Source organism: Macaca mulatta, chromosome 4 (assembly GCF_049350105.2).
Source record: "Macaca mulatta isolate MMU2019108-1 chromosome 4, T2T-MMU8v2.0, whole genome shotgun sequence".
Lineage (NCBI taxonomy): Eukaryota > Metazoa > Chordata > Mammalia > Primates > Cercopithecidae > Macaca > Macaca mulatta.
This window is the reverse complement of record NC_133409.1, coordinates 113,712,797-113,740,083: the sequence shown is the minus strand read 5'-3', so window position 1 is coordinate 113,740,083 and position 27,287 is coordinate 113,712,797. Positions and strand designations below refer to the sequence as shown.

The 27,287-nt window shown below is 38.9% G+C and overlaps 1 protein-coding gene across 1 annotated transcript in view; it reads left to right on the top strand.

Annotated features, from left to right (window-relative positions):
• The first annotated feature begins 912 nt into the window (after positions 1-912).
• Positions 913-27,287, top strand: part of RIMS1 (regulating synaptic membrane exocytosis 1) — a 491,022-nt gene continuing 464,647 nt past the window's right edge. Inside the window, exon 1 of the mRNA XM_077999766.1 lies at positions 913-1,451. Within this exon, the coding sequence (XP_077855892.1) occupies positions 1,288-1,451 (164 nt within the window). The 5' untranslated portion in view covers positions 913-1,287. The remainder of the gene's footprint in view (positions 1,452-27,287) is intronic.

Below are 27,287 nucleotides of genomic sequence, written 5' to 3'. Positions count from 1 at the left end.
TTCTTATCTGGGATCAGTGTTTCTTGAGAAGTAGCTACAGAGATACTCTGAACTACATGTGAGTGAGTATGATGATAGTGAGCATCATTAGAGGAATTAAAGTAGATAACCCATGTGCAAGCACCAGAGAGCAGTTATGTGATGTGATGGGGCTACCTAGAGCCAAAAATGACAAATGAAAGAGTTACCGTGTTGTGGGGCATCTTGATACACTGCAGAACAGTCCTAGTGAGGACGAGTCAAGAAAGACACTGCATTGATGAGTACAATGTACCCAGAAAATCTAGGCTGTTGGAGGATGTGTGTGTCTGTGTGTGTGTGTATCAAAAGCATCCAAAAAAATCACATTGTTGTGGCTGTGAACACTTAACTAGTAAATAAGAAAGACACGGTGGCAGGGAGGAAAAAGAAAATGTATCCACAGGGTGTTCCATTCTGCCGTTCAGAACATTGTGGTTGCTCAAATAATATTAATGCTCTATGATGAAGATGGTAGCGAGGATGATGATGATTAATGCAACCCATGCAAAATAGGATGACACAGGCGAGGGACCAGAAGAGGGAGGATGACTCATGGGTGAGGGGTACCTGGGGATAGAGCGAGGTGCTGTGCACGTTGGCGGGTGTGAGGGGAGCGGCCGGGGCACGCGTGGCTCGGACTCGGGGAGTGGGCGGGTGGGTGCCCGTGGGCGGAGCGGCTCCGGGACTGAGTGGCTGGCAGCTATGTCTGCGAGAGCAACGGCATCACCCTGGATGGAAGCCTCCGAGACTCCGCCTAACTGACACCCAAACTCTCCCTCTCCCTCCCGCAACCCCAAACTGGAGGCAGCAGAGCCTGGGAGCAGCCTCCGCGGCGGCAGCGGCCGCCACAGCCCCAGCCCCAGCCCCAGCCCCGCCCCCGCCCCGCGCCCCGCCTGAGACGCCCGGATCGGCGGAGCCTGGCGCGAGCCCTCACCCCCTCGCCGCGCCCGCCGCGCCTCCGCCTGCCCGCCCCCGCCGGCCGAGGCTGGGCTGCGGGAGGCGGCCGGGCGGCCCCGAGCCTCGCTAGGGCGACCAAAACAAAGGCAGCATCCGGGGCTGGGTGGATGCAAACAACCATGAAAGACTGGGTTCTCGCTCTCCCCGGCTCTGCTGCTGCCGCCGCCGCCGCCACCGCCGCTGCTCCTCCTCCTCCTGCCGCCGCCGCGAGGGCTCCGCTGTGAGGGGAAAGCAGGGGCGCAGCTGCTGGGCGTGCATCCGAAAGGTGAGAGCCAGAGAGCGAGCGGAGGGGGCGGGCAGGCCACGAAAATGTCCTCGGCCGTGGGGCCCCGCGGTCCTCGCCCACCCACGGTGCCTCCCCCCATGCAAGAGCTGCCCGACCTGAGCCACCTGACCGAGGAGGAGAGGAACATTATCATGGCAGTGATGGACCGGCAGAAGGAAGAGGAGGAAAAAGAAGAAGCCATGCTCAAGTAAGCCAGCCCCAGCCGCGCCATCCGTGCCTCCGTGCCTCCATCCGTCCATTCACCACTCACTCCCCTAGTCCTCGCGGCTGAGTGTGGGGAAGGGGCGGCCAGGGTGCTGGGTGCGGACGGAGGCGCCCGCCAGGGGCGCGGGGCTTGAGCAGGGAAGAGGTCAGGGGACTAGAGGAGGGAGGGGATATGCCACAGATCCAGGAACCCAAAGACAGGGGGAGGATGGCTTGAGACTGGGGTGCAGAGGAGGGATGGGTGGACGGGGGCCACGCTCGTGGTGGGAGGTGCAGAAGCTGAGAGGTGCTGATCCCACCCAAGTGGAAGGTCCCTGGGCTGGGAGCAGGTTAGGGGGCAGGAGATGAGTAGAAACAAGGGGAGGCAGGATGAAGAGGTGCTGAGGACAGCTCCTCGTCTTTTCTTGGAGTTGTTTAGCTGGTCGGGGTTACCCCAGTGAAGGTTGCCTATATTTATATAATAAAAATGCTTATTTTTATTGTTAATTTGAGTAATCATTCATCTCACAGATCAAGGTTGGGTCTTTTTCTGGGCAGTTGCCATCTTTGGTAACCTGCCTCTCCAGCTTCTCTTTAACCTTTTATTCAGAGTCTTCTACACAGCATACCTGTGTGAAGACAGATTCTCTTCCCCACATGTAATGCCATTGGCAATACAAAGTTTTTAATCATGGGAGAAGCTGCTAGGGGGACTCTGGCCTGAATAACATAGAGGTTCCTCTTTACTGCTTTCCAAGAGACCTCTGGGGCCTGTTCAGTTCCTGGAGGAAACAGTCCAATAAGGGATTGGAAATTTGCACTCCTCACTTCTTTAGAGCACATCAACCCTTCAAGGGATCTCTGTCTGATGCCCCATTTTCCTGGGGATAGAGAGAAGATGGGGCTCCTTGCTGGTGGTGCAGGAGTGTGTGACACTGTCTGTGCTGCTACTTGCCTCAGACAAAACTGCTTACAAGGGACTGGCAGAGAGACGGGGCTTTCCTTGCTTAGCATCACCCATAGAGTGGAGCAGGAGGCTTCAACCCTGCCTTCTCTTGGGAAGTCTTCATGTATTCAGGAAAGTTTTCACTCTGAAGCAGGGGAATTTAGGGGCCCTGACTGTGAGTGACTCCTTGGTGTCCCCTGCTTAGGCTGGAAGGTGTATCTGGGGTCAGGGAATTGGCATGAAGAGCCAAAGGGAACCTGTTGCATCTGGAGTTAGCTGATAGCGAAAGAGGGGTGGGGAGGGAGCAGGTGTGAAACCCAGACACAGAGCACACTCAGCATGACCTCTCCCCCACCCCCTAGAAGTGCCTCCTGGAGAGAAGACGCTGCCTGCGAGGAAGATTTCTTCCGCTTCCCCTCAGTGCAGCAGTGCCTCATAGGAGAGGAATGGAGGGAGGTTGCATTCACAGACTGATGGCTCCCCAACCAGGGCAACTGACACTCAGATATGGGAGGGGGATATTGAGGGAGAGATGTGGCTGTTAGGTCACAGCCAAATAGTAGAAATCCAGTCATTCCTGTCCTTTCATTGTAGATTCAGAAAAGGGCCATTAACTCCGAAGGCCAGAGCTGGCCTGGTTCTATAAAGAGCAGCAGGTTTCTGAATTCCCTGCTCCTTCTCATCCAGAAAAACCAAATACTTTAAGCCTGCCGGCTTGAGGGAGGCAGTACCCTCGTTAATCTGCTGCCAGTCCCTAGTGGAAGAATGACGTCCCTGGTGCTGCAGGCTTCCCCTCTTCTGAGACTGGAAGTAATGGATGGTGTCTAATGGTGCTGCTGTCTGTCTGTCTGGTTGTCAGTCCATCTGTCCTCACTGGTTGCAGCCTCTGCCACCTGTCCTGAACACCTTTTATGCTTGTCAGGATTTACAGGTTTGCTGCTGTTCCTTTTGCTGTTTGCTGCAGACAGCAGGTGGATGGAGGCCTCCAGTAGCTAGTGGAAAATATGGGCTGCTGCTTGCCAGAGTCCGGATAGGAAGGGGAAGGCACAGTGCAAGTAGTGGCCATCACACCTCTTCACTGGCTGTCTCAAGCGTGGTGGAGAGTGAGGGATTTTAAGTGGGAGTGGGTGAGTTTTAGGACAGAATTCCAAATCTGCTAACTGCCAAAGGACAGCAATTATAGATTGTATGGGCTTATGTGGGCAAATACAAATTAGGAGCACTGTCCAACTGCTCGTGTCTAACACATCTTTTCCACTGCTTTTCCTGTGACTGCTTTCTACTGGCTTGCATATATTGTTCCTTTATTGCATGGATTCACAAAATATCACAGTATGTGATGCTGTTATACAACAGCTCTCTGTAATCCTGGACCTCTGTATTAACTTTATCAGTCAGCCTCCTCTGCTAATGTCTTGGCCTTTTGTTCAGTGACAGATTGGTGAGTGTTTTGGAATCCCAGTTTGCTGCCATGTAAGCATGTCATATTGTCTGCAATTAGTGGAAAAGTGCTGTACTTTTTTTTATAGGGGACACTTTATGTCTTAAAAACTGGGGATAATGGGAACTATACAGATGACACATATATATGAGGACATAATGACACATAGTCATAGATGGTTGCCTTTTTAAAACTTTGTGTTAAAATAGATTGGAAAACAGGATTCTTTTAACAGAGCTTTAAAATATTGTTACATCAGAGAAAAGTTTTTGTGGTAATTATTGGTGATCATAATCACATATCTGAGAAATTACTTTCACAAAAGGCACTACAAAGCTTAAGTTCTGGCAATACAGCAATTAGACTTAAAATTCACTTGTGTTATCAGTGCAGAACTATCTCCTTAATGTACCTACTATGCATGCTGTCTCTCTTCACAGTGTATACAAATAGGCACCGAGAGAAAATAGAAAATGATGGATGAATCTGTGAAACCAACATTAGAAAATATCAATTAAAATGTATTTGTAAGTTTCATTGGCCTTGATTGTAAATTACTAGTTGAATTTGGTTTTGAGAATGTCTTTAAATATGTATAAATGGAAAAAAAATCAAGCTACTTTCAAGTCAAGATTTTAGAAAAATTTTATTTGAAATTGAAAGTACTTTATCATAAAAAGATTTCATTTTGTTGGTAAAGTACACTAATTTTAAGTTCCATGGCCATATAACTGGAAATAGTTGGCTCCCACAAATTATGTTTAATGATTGACTTAATTATCTGCAAATTAAATTAGAGGTCTTTTCTTAATAGTGTTTTGGATGTGAGTGTGTGCATGCATGTGTACACACACGTGTATTCTGAAGGCTTTCTGAAACCTAACTTTCTCAATGAATACTCCTTCAATTAACTGTTACTAGACATCATGAGCCAATATATTGCATAGGCTGAAAACTGCATTATCTGGGACCTAAATCAGAGAAGAGCTCATTAGATCTAGAATCTTACTCCTTTTTGTAAAAAAAAAAAAAGCAAAAAAAAAGCACAAAAAAAAGTTTCATAGAGAAAGCAGCTACTGAATAGTAAGAGAAGAGAAAAAATGTAGAGAGTTAAGGCGATGATTTGAGGATGAGAATTGAGTACCATATTGGAATATAATGTAAATAGCTAACATTTATTGAACATTAACCTCACACTAGCTCTTATTCTAAGTTATTTAATCTAATGCCAAATAGTTAAACTGTGCTCAAGTTTATTATAAGTATAAATATTTGGATTCTCACAATAGCCTGTGCAGAAGGTAAACTAAATGATATAATTCTCACATCCTCACACTACACTCAGAGAAGTTCAGTAATATCCTAAACTGACTCACATAAACATGGTCCAATCAGGATTCAAAATCAGACCTTTTGGTCTAAATCCAAGTATTTGCCTGTACACTACACTGTCTTCCTACCAAGAAGAAGCGTCTATTTCATTTATCTTTTCTTTAAATGAATTTATAGTCTTTTCTCAGTTGCAGAGAAGTGGCTTGGCAAAAGATTAGGCTGATTCAGATCAACTGCTTCAGATCATAACAGAGCCTGGGGCTTCACCTATACTCTTTCATAGAGTGCTAGAAGATAATGAAAAGTGTCGCAATATAGTGGAAAGACCATTAACTTTGTATGCAAGTGTTTTTAGGTTCTAGTTCTAGTTCTGCCACTTACTGTGCAAACGTGGACAAGTAAATTAAATTGAGATTGTATGAAGTTTCATTCTTTCCTACAAATCCTTAAATCCATGGTATGAATTGATTTATAAAGAGTATTGACTTTGGGCTTCTCCTTCTCTTCTTAACAGGTAACCTAGCATTTGCTTTCTAATCATCCATAATTACTACTTTTTTCCTGCAAAGGAGACAGAAAGTAGAATGAGAAGAATTCCTATAACTTCAGCTTTCCTCCTCCTTTTACTTACTTTACACAAATACAATATTGTGGCCTGAAATATATCCATAAGGCTCATTATGAGAGATCCCAGTTACCAACTGGGAGAAGAAGAAAAGTGGAAGGAAAATCTGGGAAACCTTGAGGGGGATGAGGATAGAATTCGCATGTATGCAGGTATCATATTTTCATTATGGTTTGCAAAGATTTTAATACCTTACACCCCAAAATATGAAAAAGGCATTATTTAAGTAAATAGATTACTAAATTAGAAGGAGAATATGGAAACCAATGTGGGCTGGACGTGCTACTGCTCACTTGACTAATAGGAGCATAATGTCTTTGGAATGTTATTTGCTCAACTTTTTAAAAGAGGAGAACAATTTGTGTAAGCTTGTGCAGTGAGCTTCCTGGAAAGATATCAAATACGAATTCCTAAAATCATATTATTATGCTCCCATACCTGTAATAAGCAGATGGATGAGGTTGCAGTACCGTGGATTATAAAGTCCATTGTATTGCATTTCATTTGTCCTCATGGACTGTTTTCTACTTTTATACATTGGGTCATGTGACATGAGTTGGGTATTTTAGAGCTAGTCCTGAGAGTCGAAGTAAATTTGCCCGAGGCACATGGCAGCTAGCATAATGAATCCAGAACCCATGTACACTGACGTCCAACCTTTAATGTTCTTTTAAGTCTTTAAAAAAGTGCATTGAGTGGTGGGTATTATGTTTCCTTCATCTATTGGGAAGAAGACTAACATTTATTGTGTGCCTTCTACATGTTATGCATTTGGCTGGATGCTTTATGAATTTTACTCACCAAGGCTCACCTGTTGATGAGAAGTCTAGCCTGTGAGTATTTATTAGTTTTCCAGTATTAGTGAAATTTCCCAGAACTAGCTCGGTACCTTCCTGACCCTTTGGTCATGACATTTGATTCTGGAGTCCAGAGAACAAAACTTAAAGGAGTAAAAGAGGAGCTTCATGTGACTAGTAACATGTTCCGCCCTTTTCTGAGGGTGGGCTCTCCAGAACTGTCTGGCCTCCCCTGTTCTGGCCCGTGGTGACTCTCTGACCTCATTTGTACCTGGAGTTTTCCTTATCTGCTTGCTGTTTTGCCCACGGGGTTCCCTAATACCATAGCATTGTCCCACCATTCCACCTAACCATGAGTTATCTTTGTTTGCCACTATTGTTCTGAATTTTACTTATTAAATAGACTATTTCTAACAAAGTGTTATATGATATTTAATTCAACAAGATCCTCATTTCAGGTATTAAAATTGGGTCAAGCATTAGGCTGTTGGGGTAGAATAAAGGCGAATCCTCTGCTTGCAGCCCAATGTTGGCTGAGTTCCTATCATTTAATAATTGCCATAGTCAGAAAAAGAGGTGAGTGTTGGATAGTTGGATAGAACACTGGACTAGATTCTGGTTTTTATAGGTGAGTTTTTATAGGTGTGAACATTGTCAAGATAATCCATCTAAGCATCAGATTTTATATGTAAAGTGGAATTTATAATGGCAGTCCTTCTAATTTGTGAAGCTTTAAAATGATAGTGGAGGCATCGTATCCTCCAAATTGCTGTTTCCAAGAAAGGAGCCATTATTATGCTTAGTCATTAAAACTGTAGAAGAATACCAAGATTATATCTTCCAGTAGTCTTTGAAGGTACTAGGGGGCTTGGGAAGATGAGCTCTTGGAGAACAGCCCATCTATCCTTTCATTCTAGCAATGCAGTGTTGCCAGGGTTGCAGTTCCCAGCGTGAGAATTTGACAAGGTGTTAAAAGGTAAAATGAGTTCAGGGCTTGGTCTGAGACTGTATTTACCTTCTTTCTTTTCTTTTTTTTTTCCCTCTCATTAAATAGTTTGTACATGTTTTTAGCACAAAAAGGAATGTGGGCAAAATTGTAAAGTTTGAAAGATGTAAAAGGCAATCGTAATTAAAAAACGAGAAGAGAAGAGAAGAGAAATTAGCTTGGGGTAATTTCCTCATCTTTTACAGAAAAAAATTTGGAGAAATACAATGATAATTTTAGTGTCACTGGGTTTAATAAATCATTCATTTTCAGAATTAGCTGAATAAGGGGTCGTATATTTGTCAGGTAGTTTTCTTTCATGTAAACATACCAGTTTACCATTGAGTGATGTAATAAATTGCATGTGTTTAAGAACTTTTTAAGATTCTTTATTGGACCACTTAGGTTTTCTGTATTTATATTCTGACATGCTTACATCGAGTTCATATACACTTATTTTGACTAGGTTACTTTTGTGTGGACAGCAAGAGGGAGATATTCAGCAGAATTGATTTTAGATGTTTCTGCTTCTGTTGCAATATTGTGAAAACTTCCTGTTCATACGAATGCTTACTTAAAGGCAAAATAGAGCTGTTTAAAAGGAAGGTGACTGCACATTTTGATTTTCCTTTGTCTCTTTATACCAATTTCCTGCTATAATTATGTGTGGTAACCTCTTCTCTCAATTTTGAGTTTCAGCCCGGATGATAAATTATATTGTCTTCCTCTTTTTAAATCTTGCTTTCTCTGCCCCAAATTCTTCATTTATGACTTCAGAAAATCAAGTAATTAACAGTCTTAAAATATATCTCATCCATAAGTAATGCAAGCGAGTGGTAGATATAAAATCTTGGTCATTGTTTGGTAAATGGGGAACACTGTTTCTGAGAGTGAGATATTATCAGCCAGGCGCGGTGGCTCAAGCCTGTAATCCCAACACTTTGGGAGGCCGAAGCAGGTGGATCACTTGAGCTCAGGAGTTTGAGACCAGCCCAGCCAACATGGTAAAACTGTGTCTCTACTAAAAATACAAAAAAGTAGCCAGGTATGGTGGAGTGCACCTGTAATCCCAGGTACTCAGTGCACCTGTAATCCCAGGTACTCAGGAGGCTGAGGCAGAATCACTTGAAACCAGGAGGCAGAGGCTGCAGTGAGCTGAGATCCTGCCACTGCAGTCTAGCCTGGGCAACAGAGTGAGACTCTGTCTAAAGAAAAGCAAAAAAAAAAAAAAAGGGAAATAAGGTATTATCTTTTATGGAATGTCAACAGAATGACACTTTTTATGGCAAAGCTGAATTTAAAATTTCAAAACATTTTTCAAATAATAGTGGTTATGAATTGCAGCTTCATACAGGACTCTCTTTATGAGAATCCTCCTTTGAGCCTTGCAAAGAGCAGCCTGCAGTTTAGCGAAGACATCTTTAATGTGTGAGAATTTATTTAAATAGATTTTGGGATGTAATATTTTGATATTCCTCTGAGTTTAGATGGCAAAATAAGGTAATGTTACAGAAAGTAATTTCATGTTATTTGTAATATTTTGATAATTCCTCTGATGTTTAGATAGTAAAATAAGGTAATGCTATAGAAAGTAATTGCATGCGATTTGTTAGTAATCAATGCGCTTAATTATAATATTAGCTATTTTGAAGAAGCATAATGAATGAAAGATATTTTATGTAATACAGAAAATAATACCATGCTAATTATTGATACATTATTTAGTATTTGTTTGTATTACCCATCATTATGCCAGGTAATTTAATTATGGTCTGGAAGATGCTAGTATATTTACGTAGAAAAGGTATGTGAATTGAAAACCAATTAAGATATCTGTACTGTCATATAAATGTCTTACACTACTTAGCTTCTTTTAATGGACTCTCATGCATAATATACACACTGACAAGTAGAAACTAATGTAGTAATATTGATGGAGTTTTCTTGCTGTATTTGCTAGACTTTGCATCATCTATTTGATTAGTTCACAACTTACATACCTACATATGGCTTTCTATACTTAAAGCAGTATTGCTTAATATTTGAAGACTATTCTTAATCTCAAGAATATATTTTAAAGTTGTAAGTTATCGGTGCACAAGCATTGTGTGCCACATTATTGTTTTTGTTGTTTAAACATAGCTTTTCACAAATGTAGCAAGAAACTCTTTGAGGCCGGGTGCAGTGGCTCATGCCTGTAATCCCAGCACTTTGGGGGGCTGAGGAGGGCAGATTACCTGAGGTCAGAAGTTTCATACCAGACTGGCCACATGGCGAAACCCTGTCTCTACTAAAACTAAAAAAATTAGCCAGCGTGGTGATGCATGCCTGTAATTCCAGCTACTTGGGAGGCTGAGGCAGGAGAATCTCTTGAACCCAGGAGGCGGAGACTGCAGTAAGCTGAGATTGCACTGCTGCACTCCAGCCTGGGTGACAGAGCGAGACTCCCTCTCAAAAAAAAAAAAAAGGAAAAGAAACTCTTTGATAGGATGTCTAGCTGTTTTGTTTCCAATTTATGTGGTTTTGATTCTGGAAAAAGCAGGCAGATTGTATATGAAGTACCTAGGGTATGTAAAAATCAATGTATTGGGTTTCTTTAACTATATGGTAGTATATATCCACATTTAGAGGTTCTATCGAGGTCAGAAAGATTACTTAGTGTGTTGGTAGAAAGAGACGAAAACAAAAGTAAAGTAACCAAATGGCTTTTCCTTTTATATTTCACACAGCTTAGCAGATTTATCTTCCTTGGCTATCTCTGTATTGCAATATATTGGAGCTTAAGTCTTCTTTCCTAACCCCTTTTTTTCTGGGAAAAAATGAAGACATTTTACATCCTAGTATCTGAAATAAAGGGATATTGAAATGAACAGTCTCATTTATTTTAGATATTAAAATTTTGGTAAGATCCAAAATCCTAAAGAGATTCTACTTTTATATTATTCATGATCATGACAATTTTCATAAAATGTAATTTTGAAAAATAAAATACAGTAAAATCTTCTTATACTGAGAATAGATATTTCAATTTACAACTGTCTGTGTACCCTAGGTCAAATCTAGCCACTTAATATATAGCAACCTGGAGTAAAAACTTGATGCTATTCTGAAAAAGATATTATGGTCTAAGTATCATGCCAGACACAAGCATTAGAAAAGGATTTTATGGTATTTAGAGCTCCAAAAGCCTAAGCTCTAGCAGTCACTATTGGGTGCAACTATGACTGATAATCAGTCAAGGGGCTATATAGTCCCTGACTTCCATAAATGCAGCATAGTTAAAGGCTGTAGGAGGTCCACATGCAATATACCAGGCCACAAGAAGATAAACATGATACCAGGCCACAAGAAGCAGATACTTTTGCTGGTAAGATTGTGCAAATTTTTAAAAATATGACATACGCACTTTGGGAAAAGACTAAATACTCAAGAACACAAAATAGTGCAAATTGAGTGGTGGTTATGATAAGAGGTGAAGAAACTTTTGAAGCTCCCTCTTGCCCTTGCTTCTGTAATTCCATATCCTTTTGATTTGCCTTCAATGTTTCTAAATGCTTCTATTTTATCTTCTCTCGAATCTCAAATGTTGGCATTCTCATGGGGTCCTATTCTCCATATTCTCCCATTTTATATGCAGTTCCTTGTGAATCTCCAACAATGGCTCCAACCATATATATGTCAATGATCCCCAGATCTATATTACTGCGTTAGAATTTTCTACTAAATTCTGGATTCATGTCCTTAACCACCTGTTAAATTTCTCTACCTGAGTGTCCTGTAGGCACTTCAACTTTATTGTGTCCTGTTATAAATTTCTTGACTTTCTGCCTGAAAGCAGTGTCTCTGTATTTCTTGTCTGTGCAAGTAGCATCACCACTGCAACTCCTCATTTCAACCATCATCAAATCCTACAGATTTAATCTTTTGGAATATTTTAAATGTCTATCTTATTTTCCAATCCCATTGTCATTACCTTAATGTAGGCTCTCTTCAGTACTTATCTGGATGCCTGAAGGAACCTCCTGATTCATTTTTCTACCACTAATCAGAATTCCTCCAATCTGATCAGATCTCCACATTGCTGCCAGATAAATATTTCTAAAATTCGTCTGATCATGTCTCTTCCATAAAACCTGCTTGCTTTCAGAGTAAAGTTTAAACTTCGTAATCTGGATCCTACTTGCTATTTCTGTTCTCTGGTCTGTGAATACATTCCTGCCATAGTCTTGCTGAACTAGTTCTGAAGGGTAATTGCTACTTCACAACATGGTGACCCAACTCATACTTTTCTCTCCATCAGAAATATCGTTTTAAATCTGACTAAGTTTTACTTAGCCTTTTTAATTAGCTCAAGTGACACCTTATTTGTTATATCTTCCCAGACTTTCCAAATAGATTTTGGTATTTGTCTTAACCTCTTTTGATTGTTTTATTTGATTTTTGTCATAATCTCTTTCTCTTAACGGTTTCCTCTCAGTACAGCATAAATTCTGGAAAGGAGGATCATTCTTATTTGAATCCCTCATATAAGCGTATTGCCTGGCATAGAATAGGTGACCATTTTTTTAAACTGTGTATATGGATGAATGAATGAATAGATTCAGGGGATGTGGACTAGAGGAGTCACCCAGGGCTGCTAAGGGTATAAGTAGGAGGATAGAGTGGGATGGTTATTCTAACCACGGGAATTCAGTCAGCAAATTTTGAAAACAAGCAGTGAGTTGAGTGCTTTTGGTTATTGAGAGAACCAGGTTGACTAGAGCTTATGAGGAAAATATATTGGACACTAGACATTATCAGATAAAATTAATATATAATTTTTGATGGCCTGTTGTATCTTGATTTATCATTCTTAGGTTTTTGAAAGATGGCATTCCTAAAGTATTTGAATATAAGGAGGATGTAAATAATATATTTTAAAAAGTAATCCTCTGGACGGACATGCTTAATGGAAACATTTTCTTGAAACAAAACATCACTAACTTCCATGACAATGTATCACATAGTACTGTTAGTTTTCTGATTTGATATTTAGAACTAGATCAGTAGTGTTTCCAGAAAGCATTCTACTGATTATATTTTTAATGAAAGGATACCTCAGTTAGGTCATCTTCCAGACTTAAAATCCTTGAAGGCAGGTATCTTACATTAATCATCTTTTCATTTTCATTGTCTAATTCTGTAACCCATACGTAATGGGCCTCCAGCAAGTGCTGTTGAACTAAGTTGTATAGCCTGTGTGCCCAGGACACAACAGCACTGACTTTTGCATTTCAGAATTAGGCTGAGTTGAGGTGTGAGGGGGAACTCAGTGTCTATGTCATCCAACACTGGTAAATTCTCAGCTCACCTGCAAATACCTGCACCTAGAGCAGCATCACTAATACATATCAGATGTCTCAGAACCTTTCTGAACATAGTGGTCGAGGCCATCAACTAATAAGAGTTGGCAGGAAAGATGGCAATAAACATTTAAGCCACTGAGGATTTATTTCTACTCTAAGAAGAGAAAACTGAGGCCAGAGACTCAGGATTTCGTTTTTAATTAGTGAGAGAGCTAGGGATAGGACTCCAGGTCTTCTGTGTCCTAGTACAGTGGTTTTTTTCCACCGTCACCCTTTTGACACTTGGTTTCCTTTTAACTACCAACACATTCGAACATTTAATTTTTTTTTCATTTCTGGTTTTATTTGCTTGCTCTTTAAGATACTATTTGTTATAGAAAACTCCATGAGAACTTATAATTACTTTGTTCATTTTGAATTTGGTTTTATTAAGTAAATAATATATAAGTAAATTATTGCCGGGTTATATAAGTACATTAGTGCCAGGGACTAAGAAATATTTAAAGATTCCCTTTGGAATCGTATTTGTTGAAATTTTATTTAAGCTATATCAACATTTCTTAATTGTGATAATTTTATTTTTAATTTAAATTTTTCCCTGAAAAGTACATTTTTACTAGCAGTAATTTATTTATGATTCCAAATAACTTTTCCTATTATGCTTTTGAATTATGTACATATTAAAATATATATATTTATATATATATATTAAAATATATATATTTTTATATATATATAAAAATATATATTTTTTTAATTTTAAAAGCCAGTTGATTTTTGCTCACAATGAAGAGCTTTCTTTGGTTCCTCTTCACTTGGAGGTTTGACTTCAATTAGACTGTGGGTCAATAACTCAAGGAAAGTTAGTGGGATGAGGCATGAATGACTACTCATATATATATCTAAGAACTTGTATTTGTATACACACACACACACACACACACACACACACACACACATATATATATACTCTCATCTCACCTGTGCCTCCATACATATAATCTCTCACACCCATGTTCCTGAAGTCTTGAAACATTCTTCCTATAAAGTCTTAAGGAAGTTAATTCTATCTAATTTACCAGAATTTGTATATTTGTATGATCTAGACATGCCTTGCAGTACCTTCTGCACCCACAGCCCTTTCTATGGATTTTATGCCAGTGACTATTCTGGAAGAAGCAGCCCTACATCCATATGATCCCAACATGGCTATAGCTAACTGGACTAATGGTGGACAGTTGACCCAAGACCAGGTGATTTATTGACTGGTCAAATACTAATGAGAGTGTCTTTCAAATTTTTAAATAGAAAATAATCAGAGGGCCAAAGAAAATAAATGATCCACATTCGTTTGTTCTTGAAGCAAAAATGGATTGAGCACTACTCATGATATACTAGGTGTGGTACTAGAATTAATAGCCTTTTGTAGAAGGAAGTAAATTTTCTTGAATAATCATCCTTGTAAAATTAAAATATATGATAAAGGCAGCACAGAACATTGTGTAATATTTTGATAAAACAATGCCTATCAGGAATGTTGACTAAGATCAGGTTATCCAGGTGTACTTCCCATGGAAATGACAAGTGAGGGCTGAGCTAAGATCTGAGAATGAATAGGAGTTAAGCAGGCAAATAGGGGTGAAGTACCCTCTAAAAGGAAAGAATGAGAGCCACTGATGGAAGGGGGAGTGGTGAGCCTGAAGGACTGGAAGGAAGCCAGTCTTGTGGAAGAGGAAAAAGTCTGCAAAAGGCAGGAGGTGTGTGGTTTGAGAAGAATTTGGAGAGGTAGGCAGAAACTAGACATGGTAGGGTCCACTAGGTCATGTTATAGAGTTTTTTCTTTAAGAGCCAAAGGGTTTTGAAGAGAGATATGATATAATCTTATTAGAATTTTTAAAAGATCATTCTGGCTGAAGTATCAAGAATAGATTAGATGAAGTCCTGGGGCATGTATGTGTAGAGACCAGCTGGGAGGCTATTGTAGAAGTCCAGGTGGCAGATATTAGAAGCAAAATCTTCGGTGGTGATGGCAAAATGTTAATATTTGAGAGAGATTTGGGAAGCAAAAGCCACAACTGTTGTTATTGTTGTTTTAATTGATTGAATATGGGTTGATGTCAGACTTGTGCCACCAAGTTTTGGGAGTATCTGGAGTGATAGAAGAGAGATCCCAAATTCAGTCCTGGTTATTTGGCTTTGTGGTAACTTAGAGAAATCCAAGAGAGATATTAAGTAGGTTAAAGGTCAGGAACTCAGAAGAGAGTGTGGGCTAGAAATATAAATTTATGAGTCATGTGTACACAGATCGCCATGAAGCTATGAGTGAGGCTGAGTGATTAAATTCAGACAAGAAGAAAGTCTAAGGATAAGCTTTAATGAAGTTTCGCTTTTAAAAATTGATAGAGGACAATAGCCCTGCAAAAGCATTAAAGAAGAAATGGCCAGAGATATAGGATAAAAACCAGGAGAGCCTTGTTTCGTCAAATCAAAAGGAAGAGAGTATTTTAAGGAGGCTAAGGCACACTCACTATGATAGCTAAAATTAAATGAACAAACAAAGAATACTGGAATCACCTAATGTTGATGAAGATAATGAACAACTAAAAGTCTTATATATTGTTTGTGGGCATGATAGAGCCACTTTAGAAAACTCTGGCAGTTTCTTAAAGAGTTTAGCGTGCATCTACACTATGACATAGGAATTCCATTCCTAGATATTCATGTAAGAAAAATGAGAACATACACTCACAAAAAGACTTATATGAGAATGTTCATAACAACCTTATTGTTAATGACCCTAAAATGGAAATAGCTCAGATGTCCATCAGCAGAATGAATTTAAAAGCTGTGAAATACTCACACAGTGAAAAATTTACTATTCCACAATAAACAGGAATAAAACATTGATACATAAACAACATGGATGAATCTCAAAAACATTATGGTAGATAGGAAAAGCCAGACACAAGTCAGGTAGCCTGCATGATTGATGCCATTCATATGAAGCTCCAGAATAGGGAAAACTAATCTATGGTGGTGGATATCAGATTGGTAGGCTCCTCTATGGTGGCAAGGGTGAAGGACTGGCTGGAAAGGGGCAGGAGGTGACTTTCTGGAGGGATGTAAATATCTTAAATATTGATAGAGGTGTATATTATACATATGTATGCATTTGTCAAAACTGGCCAAACTGTTTACTTACTATGTGTGCATTTCACTGTATTTAAATTTTACGTGAATCATTTTTTTCAAAAAGGGAATTCTGCAGAGACATCAAATAGGATGAGAACTAAGAAAGAGCTATTGTATTCAGAAACAAGGAGATCACTGGTAACTTCAGGAAAAACTTTTTCTGTAAATTTATGGGCCCACAGCTAGATTGGAATGGGTAGGATGGGAGAAAGATGAATAAAAACATATAGTTATGACATGTAAACCTTTCAAGGAGCTTGGCTAAGAAGGGGAAAGAAGCATGAGAAGATAGCTAGAGGAGAATGAGGAGTTCACTTTGGGTTTCTTTAAGGTAGAATTTAAATGGATAAAGTTAAGAATGTTTAGAAATCAAAGAAGGAGAGAATGCAGTGGAGGAGGTGGTTTGAATAAAAGGGAGAGTGTATTTTATGACTGGAAAGAAAAGATGAGGGACCTTCTGGCTGTTTCTATTTTTTTCTGTAAGTAGGAGTTGGTTCATCTCTTGAGAGTGAGGGGAGTTTGAGATTTGAGGATAAAGAAAAATGTCTGAAATAGGTGAGTTGGGGAGCAAGAATGTGGGTTTATCAGCAAGACAATTGGTTACTGATTTACAGATAAAGCCATGCTGGGTCATGTACAAGATGAGTCAACAGAAAGGGAGAGACTGACAAAAACACGCAGATAAGAGAGGCTTTTTGGGCCATGGGACACCAAGAGAAGAGTCTTTGATATGACCTCTGAAGCTGAATCATTGTGAAGCCTGGGTCAACAATTCCCTATGTATGTGATCTTTCTTTTTTTTCTTCAACTGTTATTTTAAGTTCTGGAGTACATGTGCAGGATATGCAGATTTGTTATAGGTAATTGGTGGTTTGCTGCACTCAGATCAACCAACCTCCTAGATGCTAAACTCAGCATATTTTAGCTATTCTTCCTGATGCTCTCCCTCCCCTGCCCCCCGAGAGTCCCCAGTGTGTTGTTTCTCTTCATGTGTCCATGTTTTCTCATTGTTCAGCTCCCACTTATAAGTGAAAGCATGTGGTATTCGGTTTTCTGTTCCTGTGTTAGTTTGCTGAGGATAATGACTTCCGCTCCATCCATTTCCCTGCAAAGGACAGGATTTCATTCCTTTTTATGACTGCATAGTATTCTGTGGCGTATATGTTTCACATTTCCTTTATCCAGTCTATCACTGGTGGCCACTTGGGTTGATTCCATGTCTTTGCTATTGTGAATAGTGCTGCAATGAACATACATGTGCGTGTATTGCATGTACCTTTGTAATATAATAATTTATATTCCTTTGGGCATATACCCAGTAATGGGATTGCTGGGTCAAGTGCTATTTCTGAGTCTAGATCTTTGAGGAATTGCCACACTGTCTTCCACAATGGTTGAACTAATTTACATTCCCACCAGCAGTGTAGAAGCATTCCTTTTTCTCTGCAACACCACCAGCATCTGTTTTTTCTTAACTTTTCAATAATCGCCATCCTGACCGATGTGAGGTGGTATCTCACTGTGGTTTTGATTTGTTTCTCTAATGATTGGCGATGTTGAGCTTTTTCTTCATATGTTGGTTGACCACATGAATATCTTCTTTGAAAGTGTCTGTTCATGTCCTTTGCCCCCTTTTTAATGGGGTTCTGTAAAACTCAAAACTATAAAAACCCTAAAAGAAAATACAGGCAATACCATTCAGGACATGGGCACAGGCAAAGATTTCATGACCAAAACATCAAAAGCAATTGCAACGATAGCAAAAATTGACAAGTGGGATCTAATTAAACTAAAGAACTTCTGCATAGCAAAAGAAACTATGATCAGAGTGAACAGACAGCCTACAGAATGGGAGGATATTTTTGCAATCTATCAATCTGACAAAGGTCTAATATCCAGAGTCTACAAGGAATGTAAACAAATTTACAGGAAAAAACCAATCCCTATGTAATCTTAAACTGACTTCGTTTGAGTAGTTTCTATTTCTCCCAAACAAAAGATCCCTGATAAGAATTTTGCAGTGTGTTTTTTTTCTACACAGAATTAGACTAAGTCTGCATTCATATTAAGTCTGCACTAGAAATAGACTAAGTTTTGAGTTTCCATGTTGAGACAAAAAGGATATTTCCATTTCAATAATTAATACATCTGTTTTTATACATGTATCTGTACATGCATGTACATATACACAAATGCATATGTAGTCTCCATAAATTGGCATCCTGCCAACAAGGTAAATTATCCTTCCTCTTTTTCACCTGCATTTTCATCTAGTCAGTTTATGTTTTTGTCCTTTCACCTAGGATGACCTTGTTTATTTTAACTTGAAAGGTTTGGAGGATACAGAATAAAGAATGGTATTATTTCCTTCAGATCTTTTACCATGAGGGACAGTCTGATACCCACAGTGTGATAGGGAGAGCTCTGACCACACTAGTTTGACTTGTTTCCCATTTCATGGTTGCAGAGGAATTTGGATTTGTTTTAGGCCAGGCCCCTCAGAAGCAGACTCTGAGATGGAGATTATTGTGCAAGAAGCTTATTAGGGAGTACTTTCAGGATCAACACCTGTGTGGGAAGGGAAGTCAAGAGGTTGGAAAGTAGGAGAAAGTGGACTATAATACAAATACAATAAGGCCTCAATGAGTCCCTTGGGAGTTCTGAAACTAGCTGGAATATCTTGCTTTGACCAGTCACTGGATTCAGGCTGCCTGGGGAAGAGGATCTAGCCTTAGGAGAGGTGGCTGGCTTCAGCAGAGGGCGATTTCAAAGGGAAGTCTGACAACTAAGAGCATCCTGACATCTGGAGGAGTAAGACCCCAGCCCGGCAACGGACATCTGGGCAGCTTAGTGCAGCATCCACTCACTGATTTTAGCTGAAAATTCAAATAACAAGTTTGGGAAAGCTAATATTTCTTAACTACCTAAACATTAAAGGAATTCACAGGTGAAATATCAAGTCAACCAGTAGGACGATGAGAAACCTAAGACTTATTGGCAAAATGGAATATATAAGTCAACCGGTAAGACTGTCCAGATTGTGGGCCTCTTTTGGGGATTTACAACATCATCCAAATCTTAAATTGCAAGTCTATCTATAGAACACTTGCAAATGCCTGTGAGGCAATGAATAAGAGTTGTGGAGGGTAGTGACTTCACTGAGGACATTTAATTTGAAAGGTTTGCTCTCATGAAATCTTTAGCTCTATAAGATTTCATTTCACTATTTTTTTGTAAATAAGACAATGTAGCAGGAATCTTATACAGTATTGAAGATATGCAATAATGGGATTTTACTTCAGTGACCTAAGTTATAGGGCAACTATGGCATATGGTCTTTGGAAAATTCTCTCCTCCCATTGAAGCCATTGTTCCAAAAACAGTCCTTACCTCTTCCTTTGGTGTGGGTGCCTTCTGTTAGCACTAAACTCTGACGACTCTTTTTTTATATGGGAAAATACAGCGGCATATTTTAGAAGATCTACTCAGTAATTTAGTCCAAATATCTCTGCTAAATTAGAAGTGTGTTTTTGTTAGAAAAATTAACACAAACAGCTTTCACATCTTAGTAACCTAGCATGATAAAACTTCCTCACAAGCATAGGTCAGTGTGGATCAGGTGGTCCTCTTCTATCTTGAAGCAGTGATCCCTGAAACACATGGTCACAGCTGGGGAAGAGAGGGATAGAGCAGGTAGAATTAACATACGTTATTATTGCCATTGGCCAGGACCAGGCAACTGCAGGAGATGACAGGAAATATAGGAGAGCACATGGGATATTTGGTGAGCACTAATTTCAGAAATTTAAGTTAGAATAATTTAGTAAATTAATATTTTATTAATTAAGCTACCTATTTCCAAAAATGGAACTAGTTTACTTTCCTTGATTTAAAAAACAATAAAATTAACTTGTTAAAGACAGAAACAAACTGGGATGTGTGGGATTTGAGTGAGAAGAGCGTTAGCCTCCAGATTAGTGGTTTCCACACTGTGTCTGGTGCAGTTATCCCAGAGTGTTGGGGAATAATGTTGACTGGACAAGAAGGCAGCAGGGCAGGCTCCAGTTGTCTTGGCTCTACACACTACTGCTTGATTGCCAGCTCTTTGTATTTATCTGTTTTGTATTTTGTGATTTGGGGGAAAATTAGTTCTGCTGCAAAAGGAAATATCTGGTAACTACTCATCTACTCTATCGCCCTCCTCTTAAAGCTATGAGGTTTTACACAACCGTCTAACCAATACTTTGGGGCTGTAGGGACAAAGTCCCTGTCCTCCTTATGCCTGTACTCCAGTGTGTCCCAGAAAGGTCCAGCGATTTCGCAACATCAGAATAAGATCTAGAACCCATTTTTCTAACTTTCAGTCCTGCCTCAAATGACAGTGAGATTGTCAACTGAGAATATTCTGAAAATTTTGGCATGGAAATGGCTATCTAGGGAGTGTCTAAAAGAGTGGCTTCTATCTTGGAGAAGGGACACAAACCTCCTAACAGTTATTTTAAGTCTAATATGTGGACCTTGTTTGGGCTTCCCTTCTTTCTCACTTATAACATTTAGTGGTGAACAAATTCTCCTCTCAGAGTACAGTATGTTTGTTTTATAGCAAAGTGTCATCATCAGCAAATAACATTGCACCAACAGCAAAAGTGCTCACATGTGCACTCCTTGTTATTCTTACTCTGACTCTGTGCAGTTGATGTGACAGTTATTGATACTATCCCTACTTTACAGAAAATGAAACAGAGAAAAAATAATTTAAATGAAGGTTACACAGCACAAGTAGTAAATGTTCCACAGAACTGGGAAACAAAGTTAACTATTATTACAACTTGATACTAAAATGCAGGTAATAAATGAGAATTTAAACTCTTACCACTAGTAGTAGTAATAATTATTATGGGATGCATGGAGGGGAGTGCCTGAGTGTGTGGATTTCTAAATCAGTGAGGCCTGGGTTTGAATCCTCAGCGCCGCCACTTACTATATGGTCCTGATAGGTCATTTAAACCCCTCCCAGTTGTCTTATTTGTGAAACGGGGATGGGTGGGAGGAGCAAATAAGATAACAGTGGTAATATATTAAGAATACACTTAGCACAGCTTCTCATACATAGGCAGCATTAACAACTTTTGGCTATAATAATGATTATTTTGTAACAGTGTGAATTCAAATAGTATTACACACTCAGTATTCACATCTCTTTGAGTATAAGGACAGGTGCATCTACACTGTGTGAGCACTGTTCCAGCTCAAAAGTACAGTACTTGCTGTGTTGATGCTATATAAAGGAATTTTGAATCACAATTGGAGCTTTGGTTCTTACATTGTGCTAAGCCAGAAGACTATTATTCATTGTAGTGATTTTAGCACAGTGCAGTTACCTGAGCTTTGGGAACACACATAAGTTGGGGGCTTTCTTTTGAACTAGGGTAGTAAACCTTCTTTTAGCAGCACTTTGGAATAGATTTACCCTGCATTATGCTCACAGATTTAATTCTTCACATTTGTTGTTTTACTAAGGAAACATTTTGGCTTACCCCTTCAGTTTATAATCTCATATGAATGCATGGGGATTTACATACATTATTCATATGGTCTGTCTTCAGTGGAAAAAAATACCCTATCTTGAGTTTTTAGCATGGAGAAATACCCCAACTAGGGAAATTCACTGTATAAGAATACCTTACTTAAATAATTAACAGATTTTTCACCCTTAATCAATGGCATTCCTGAGAAATATTTAAAATAAATGCTGTAAAAATATCTAAAATGCTCTTTAAAAATGTTGCTTGAATGTAGGTCTAATGTGGACTTAGAGCACAGAACAGTTGACATAATGCTGATATTTTCACACCAAATTAGAAGTGATAGTTTAAAAATTTTCTAATATTTTAAAAATACAGACATCACAGCTCTACACCTTTGCTGAGATCAAAGGTATAATAAAAATACTCAAAAAATAATCCAATATGTAATAAAAATTTCTAACTATCAATAGCAAGTTCTAGCTCACAGCGTGTAAACATACTTCCATAATACCACTTACATGTCAAATTATCTACATTTAACTCATGAGAAAATCAAGTGCATGAAACAAAGACCTGTGTTCTGTTGGTGAAACTCTAGTAAGTTGGATATATTTTCCATAGCATTTAATGAAAATTTTCTAAAAGATGACATCCTTCCAGAATTTTATTTATACTTAAGCTGGCAATGACTTAAAAAGGATTTGTGTAACTCTGAGAATTAGTCCTTAATTATTTTTCCTTCAAATTTGAAAGCAAGAGGCTTTTGCCTTTAATGTAGCAGGCATTGCTAAACCTTTCACACCACATGGCATGAAAAGTGGGCAATGTGTTTCTATTTACCTTTTTGGACTCTTGGTTCAAGACCAAGCCTGGTCCTGGACCCCTGCCTCTACCCTGACCCCGAAGAGGCAACTCCTTGGCTTTTAGTTTCTGTTTTTATTTCTTTAGGGAAGAATTGATGGATAACTCGGGAGAAATTTAGTCACTTTATATATTTTTTTCCCCTTCTTTGCTCTCTCCTCCTTCTCATTACAGGAGACAGAAATATGAGAGCCCCAGTGGAGAATTTTCCCGGAAGACAGAAATGAGGCATCTGCTGGTCTATAATGCCAATCATTTCCAGAGAGGAGTGATTTTTCTTGTCTGGCCCTTAGGGCTGTCTCCTGCTGGGTGAACCTAGCCCTTTGTGCCATCTGCCCCAGGGATACTGGGAGGGAGACCTGGACAGGAGTGGTAGAGATAGGAGGTGGACACTACTTAATTTGAGCCTCCTCTACATAACTGCTACTTCTTAGAGAGTCTTCCTGTCAGGGTGCAGTCACCTTCTCTAACTTTAAATGGGTGGCTGCATATAAGTATCTAATTTACTCATAGGCTCTGAGGTGTTAACAGGCAAAACAGTAACTCTGAGTGAGGCAGAAAGCACATTTAGAAAGGAAGAGGATGCTGCGTTGGCAGCACAGTCATTGGTAAAGTTTGAGCACGCCCTGTTATTTTCCCTTCAGCATGATGTTACAATATGTTTTGTTCAAGCCTAAATGAACCTTTTCATCTGGTAATTAACATTTTTACAGTGTTTCTCCTACCACCATATATTTTTGTTTAGAAAATTAAGACCCAAGCCAAAGTCAATGAGTAATATGTTTGTTTTGCAAAGAGTATATATTTAAACCTGTAAGAGATGATTAGAGAAAATTAACAATAATTTAATCTCAACTTTCTTGATTTCCTCATATATCAATATTTAGATTATACTATATTTCTTTTTCTTTTTATTTTATTTTATCCTATTTTATTTTATTTTTTTGAGGCAGAGTCTCATTTTGTCGCTCAGACTGGAGTGCAGTGGCACAATCTTGACTCACTGGAAACTCTGCCTCCCGGGTTGAAGGGATTCTCTCGCCTCAGCCTCTGGAGCAGCTGGGACTACAGGCGTCCACCACCATGCCCGGTTAATTTTCTTTTTTTTTTTGTATTTTTAGTAGAGATGGGGTTTCACCAGGTTGGCCAGGCTGGTCTCAAACTCTTGACCTCAAGTAATCTATCTGCCTCGGCCTTCCAAAGTGCTGGGAAGGGTCCAGCCCTTCCAAAGTGGCCAGCCTGCTGTTTATTTCATACTTAAAGTTTTAAATATGTTGATGAAACAGTCTTTTTCTAACATTAAGTGATAGATACCACTGAGTGTATTTAGTGGCGTACCTTTCATGACATGCATTTTGACATATATGAAGAGTTGACTCTGTGAATTCTGTGGGGCAAATTGACATCCTAATCACAAGTTAGCTGAGGAATTCCTGGATTCTAATCTTGATTCCACTGTCTCTTATCTAACCCTCTAGGGTCTCTGAGTTTTCAAGAATGTTTCATTCATCTTAATTAATTACTTAATTAAATAATGTTTTCACTCTGGCTTGCATTAGAAAATACAGAGGTGCACTAAAATTAACAATAATTATGTGATTCTGTAACTTACTGCCAAGCCTATTAAACTCTCAGGAAGCTCTATTTTTTATGTATATGTCAGAGCTAGTTTTTAATTTATCTGAAGTGGTTTGTAATTATTGGTAATGCTAATAATAAAATTTATACTATACTGTTTGGATCAGAAAAAAAATTAAAGTAGACTCTGCCTTTTATTGAATACAGTTTGGATTCTAAAATGTGCTTGCTGGCACAACAATCTGCATATTGTTGGTGTGATCCTGTCTGCCCTCCTCTCATAGAACACAAAAAAGCAGCCCAGATGAGGAGTCAACTTACCTCTTTCTAAACACTAATTATTTGCTGTAAGTTAAATGGTCGGAGGATGTCAGCATGACTGTCTAGGTCTTTGTTTAAAGATCTAAAAGGCAGCAGGGAAAAGTTAACTTAGGTATGGCAAATAACTTTTCAGTAGTAAGGACCTCTGGAAGGCTATGAAAATCAGAAAAAGAGAGAGAGGTACTTATCTGAACACATTCTTCTCCTGGTCAGGAGAAATTTAAAAATGACTACCCATTTAACATAATGTCTGTTAGATAAGCAGACAACCTCAGGTTTAAGTATAAATACAAAAACTCTGCATTTAAAAAATATATTATTTTTAGGAGTAAAGATCACAAAGTAAAACAAAGGTTTCAGTGTATTTGACCCTGGAAGCTTTGAAACACAGCAAAATATTGTGCATTCTTGGACTGGACATATTTTGGTCAATATGCTGACTATGGAATCCCTGGGCTGAAAAAGGATCTGGCTCAGGCAGTGGTAGCCAGTTGGTATACAATGTCCAGTCCATGTGTACACACTGGGCCGTATTATGAATACTGTCCAAATTTTATGACTTGAACATATTCCTTCCTGTTCACTCTCTAGGTCTTATCAAAGCACCTACTCCCTTCACTCTGTTCTGTATCCCTAGTTATCCAGGATTTATTTTAGAGACACTTCATATATGTTTTGTGGTAATGTGTAGCACACATAATGTTGTTCGTGGAGAACCTTGCATACATACTGTGTGCCTCTGGTAGAGTGCACACACAGAGAACAAAGCTGCGTGGGGTAATTTCTAAGTGAGTTTGGATATTCCAAGGAAAGCATGTAAAAGGTGCCCTCTGATAATTTGAGCATTTACCCTGAGCCAAAGTTTAATTAATTTTTCACTATCTTTTGGTCTAGTAAACAGTGGAGAAGAACTTGGGGAGAGTTGGCAGCTCTGGAGGATGAGATGATCAATCTGGCTGCAACAGGAAGATTAGATTGGAGAAAGATAAAGGGATATTGGGGTGATTAAAGCTGTGCCAGGGTGAAGGTTATAGAGAAATCGCATCTAATGTAGGCATTAGGTTCTAAAGGTAGAACAGTATAGAAGGAGCCACTTGAGTATTGTTGAAAACCTCTTTGGAAGAAGCCATATTGAAGACAAACATCACAGTTATGTCCCACACAGGCAGTTTGCCCTTCGACATTTGAATGATGCAGTTCTGTTGAGCTCCAGATTCCATTGTTGGCTTATGTTTTAAGGGCCATGTTGCATTAAAAAATGTGTCCATGTGTCATTGAACTCATTGAATACCACAGTCTTACTCAACTTGGAGAGGTCATCTGTGGATGAGAGCCACACAAGAACTGAGTTTGCCCCTTGAGTAGAAGATCTTTAGGCTCATTTAGGGTAAATACTTATGGAGATAATTAGAATGGTGAATGGACTTCTGCCCACTATTTAAAACAATTTTCTTATCTGTCTCTCCATCTCATGCATATGGTTAAATTCTCATAAGTTAGATGTTTGTATGATGCAGATGGATTGTCCTTGTGGTCACTTGGCAATAGTAAAGGAAAGAAGCTTCCCTTAGATCCCCATACTCTGGCCCTTGCTGGATTTAGCACTGGAAATATAAACATTCATTTAAATAAAATATTTCTCTTTTCTCCATGGATCACCTCTATGGAAATAGGCTACTGTTGTTCTCACAAAATCTCATTCACCAAAGCTTTGAACATGCAAAAGTTCTGAGATCTTTGCTTCTTTAACACATATCTGTCTAAAGGTGAACTACTGAAGGGTGCTTATTTGTTAAAAATCTGTTGGTGCTTTCAAAGTGTAAGACATTGGCCCTGATGAGTCAGTATATAGCAAGAAACACGTATTTCAGGTCTTGAAGGGATTTCCACTTTTGGCCTTGCTATTTTTTACGTTTGATATTTCTTAAATTTGACCTCCCTTTACTTTGGTTTAAGACCCCTGGGAGTGAACTCCTATCAATGGTACTTTTGCTGAAAGAAGGAAATGCTCTCCCCTCACCAATGTCAAAACTTTTGTATTCAATTTCAAAAACATGTTCTGAAATTTTTACTGCTCTTCTATGGATATAAAATTTTTATTAAACCTTCAGGTTCATATCTTGAAACTAGTCAGTTGAGTCAAGAGAAGAATTTGGAATTAGGTGTAGAAGAAAACTGAAGATGAAGAAGTTAGCTTAAAATGTGGGACTTAACCCTGTCTCTTCTGTGGTCTACAAACCTACATCAGAAGGAAATACACGTTTCAAAGAGGCAAAGACAATTCTCTTGTTTTAGATAACACATTTTTCAGTTAGTCATAATTTGTTTTGTTATTGAAACATTTGAAAACAAATCTCTGATACCCAAATTAATTATTTCTCACCATTCCTCCCTTCCCCGGGCTATTTATTTCTTGCTTTGTTGTGTCTCCAATAAAGCAAGCATAAAATACTGATGTAAAATGTTACAGTAGAATTTATATAATCTACCTTGTTATTGTTGTTGTTTATTATAACTGCTATTAAATTATAATAGCTTATTTATAAAGCCTGAGTGCCTTTAATGACTTTTTTTGTATGATTACATATTTATTTAAAATGTAATAGAGTTGTTATTAAGGATAGTTCCATAATCTTCTCAAAGCAGTGACTTGTTGCAATGACCAGGAACATCTTAAATGGTAAAGAAGGTGTTCAAGAGGTCCCAATGAAACATTTGGCAAATATTAGACCTTAGAAATGAACACAAGCTTAAACATTTAATTTAATTGAACAAATATTTATTGAGTAAGTATTATGTGTCAGGTACTGAATCATATTGCCCAATAGAAAAATCTATTAGCAAAATAAATAGAATTTAAAGGAGAAAAGTATTTTCTGTCTACTGTGA